The sequence below is a fragment of the Glycine soja genome, chromosome 9 (assembly GCF_004193775.1).
Source record: "Glycine soja cultivar W05 chromosome 9, ASM419377v2, whole genome shotgun sequence".
Classification (NCBI taxonomy): Eukaryota; Viridiplantae; Streptophyta; class Magnoliopsida; order Fabales; family Fabaceae; genus Glycine; species Glycine soja.
In genome coordinates, this window is record NC_041010.1 from 34,059,280 (window position 1) to 34,061,548 (window position 2,269).

General features: G+C 34.2%; 1 protein-coding gene across 2 annotated transcripts; it reads left to right on the top strand.

The window, feature by feature from the left end:
- Window positions 1-358: 358 nt before the first annotated feature.
- On the top strand, window positions 359-1,871 carry LOC114367227 (CEN-like protein 1). 2 transcript variants are annotated; one of them, XM_028324369.1, is made up of 5 exons: window positions 359-559; window positions 677-738; window positions 832-872; window positions 1,200-1,448; window positions 1,528-1,871. In XM_028324369.1, the coding sequence occupies exons 1-4, from the start codon at window positions 359-361 to the stop codon at window positions 1,415-1,417; spliced, it is 522 nt and encodes a 173-aa protein (XP_028180170.1). In that variant the 3' UTR covers window positions 1,418-1,448; window positions 1,528-1,871. The 2 variants fall into 2 exon arrangements, with proteins under 2 accessions (XP_028180170.1, XP_028180169.1); XM_028324368.1 differs by having other exon boundaries at window positions 1,200-1,871.
- The last annotated feature ends 398 nt before the right edge of the window (window positions 1,872-2,269 follow it).

Genomic DNA, 2,269 nt, shown 5'->3' on the forward strand with positions numbered 1-2,269 from the left:
CACATGTAGATTCTACCGTTAGCATAAATTAACATTGATATATACAATTCAACCTCAAGCTTTTGATCAGAGTGATCACTTAGGATATATAAATAAGTGTAGCATATGATCATTCTCTCTAGCTAGCTAGCGTGTCCCCTTAACAATTTTGAAGAACCCAATTTGCTTTCTTAAAACGGAAATCCTTTCCCAAAATAGACAAACCTGTATGGAATCTCTCTTTATGCTTCTAATCCAAGCCAAGCTCATTATAACTCTATAAATGCCTTCAAAATCTCTCACTTCACATATACCCTCATACACAAAGTTTTAGAGCATATTTTCTTCATTTTTCTTGCATTCCTTCTCTTTGCAATTGATGTCTAGGCTAATGGAACAACCACTTGTTGTGGGAAGAGTGATAGGAGAAGTGGTTGACATTTTCAGCCCAAGTGTAAGAATGAATGTTACATATTCCACTAAGCAAGTTGCTAATGGTCATGAGTTAATGCCTTCTACTATTATGGCCAAGCCACGCGTTGAGATTGGTGGTGATGACATGAGGACTGCTTATACCTTGGTAAATTAAATTACTCATTCACCCTAGATTTATGTGTGAGCTTATATGTCTCTACTAGTACTAACACTGGGTATATGTGTCCACTCTTATCCCCAATGGCCAAATGGAACATTTTAGATCATGACAGACCCAGATGCTCCAAGTCCTAGTGATCCACATCTGAGGGAACATCTCCACTGGTTTGTATAATCGAAACTCTCTATTGTGTCTATATTCTTTGTACTATATATCAATATCAATTCCCTCACATCAACTTGGTGCCAATTTGCCAGGACGGTTACAGATATCCCTGGCACCACAGATGTCTCTTTTGGTTAGTCTCTCTCTTACTTATGCTTATTCTTAGATACACCTTGCTTTATATTATTATCCAATCAGAAGTTATAATTGATATTTTACATTACTATTCGGGCCAGATATGCAATAGTGTAAAATTTTATATTATTATTCAATCAGTAGTTATTATTGATATTGATTTTTAAGATAATTAATATAAAAGTCAAATAAATTATCAATTATATATAACCGTTTACGATTGAATGATAAATGATAGTGTAAAATAATATATATATAGTATAAGTCAAGTTTTATACAAAGAAAAAGAATATCAATTTGAAAGATGCTTGTAATATTCTTACAGGTAAAGAGATAGTGGGCTATGAGAGTCCAAAACCAGTAATAGGAATCCACAGGTATGTGTTCATTTTGTTCAAGCAGAGAGGAAGACAGACAGTCAGGCCTCCTTCTTCAAGAGACCATTTCAACACAAGGAGGTTCTCAGAAGAGAATGGCCTTGGCCTACCAGTTGCTGTAGTTTACTTCAATGCTCAAAGAGAGACTGCCGCAAGAAGGAGGTGATTCCTGAAGAAGAAGAAGAAGAAGAAGAAAGGTTGCAGCAGTAAATAAAATTAATTTTGTTTCAACCTTAATCATCTCATAATGAGATTTGTTTCCTTTGGTTTTCTTAGGGTTTGGCATGGTTGAGTAAGGAAAGATAGGTGTGTTTGATGAAATCTCTTCCTCTCATCAATTTTTTCTTTTTCCAATTTCTTTTGGAGTCCACAAACAAGGGAAACTGTGAGGTAGGTGGTGTTCAAAAAGTAGTAGATATTCTTGATGTACTTTATACTTCTAGCTGTTATAGGTTATGGGAAGTTGGGGACCAAACTAGGTGTTGTTGTGATAGGAATGAACATAGCTTTTACCAAAGCTGTGTGTGGCTTTCTAGTAGGTGTGTCCGGAGTGTAATGATATGTTTGATGATATATAATTAATGAGAAGGAGGACATGTTATATGCAAACAGTTACTTTCTAACTCTGTCATTTCAATTTCACCACACCCTTCAAACGAGTATTGCTGTCATGATCGCATGCATACCTATGATATTTTTAAGTTTCGTTGAATCTATCTAAGCATAAATGGCACAGATCAGCAAGTCCTTCACATATGTCTGATGCAGACAATGATGAAGTAAAATAATCTAGGATAAAAATTTGAGGGATGATTTTTTTTTCTCATTAAAATATCTTGATACCAAAGTATAAAAAAGGAGCAAAAATGTAGTCTCAAATACAAAAGGACAAAAGATGGTATATATAAAGTTTAAGTTTAAACTTTAAAATATGCATGATTGGACTTTTGTTTCCTGTGTTTTCAGATATTAATTTTTCTTTCGAAAAACAGAAGATATATATTTATACGAATCTAAC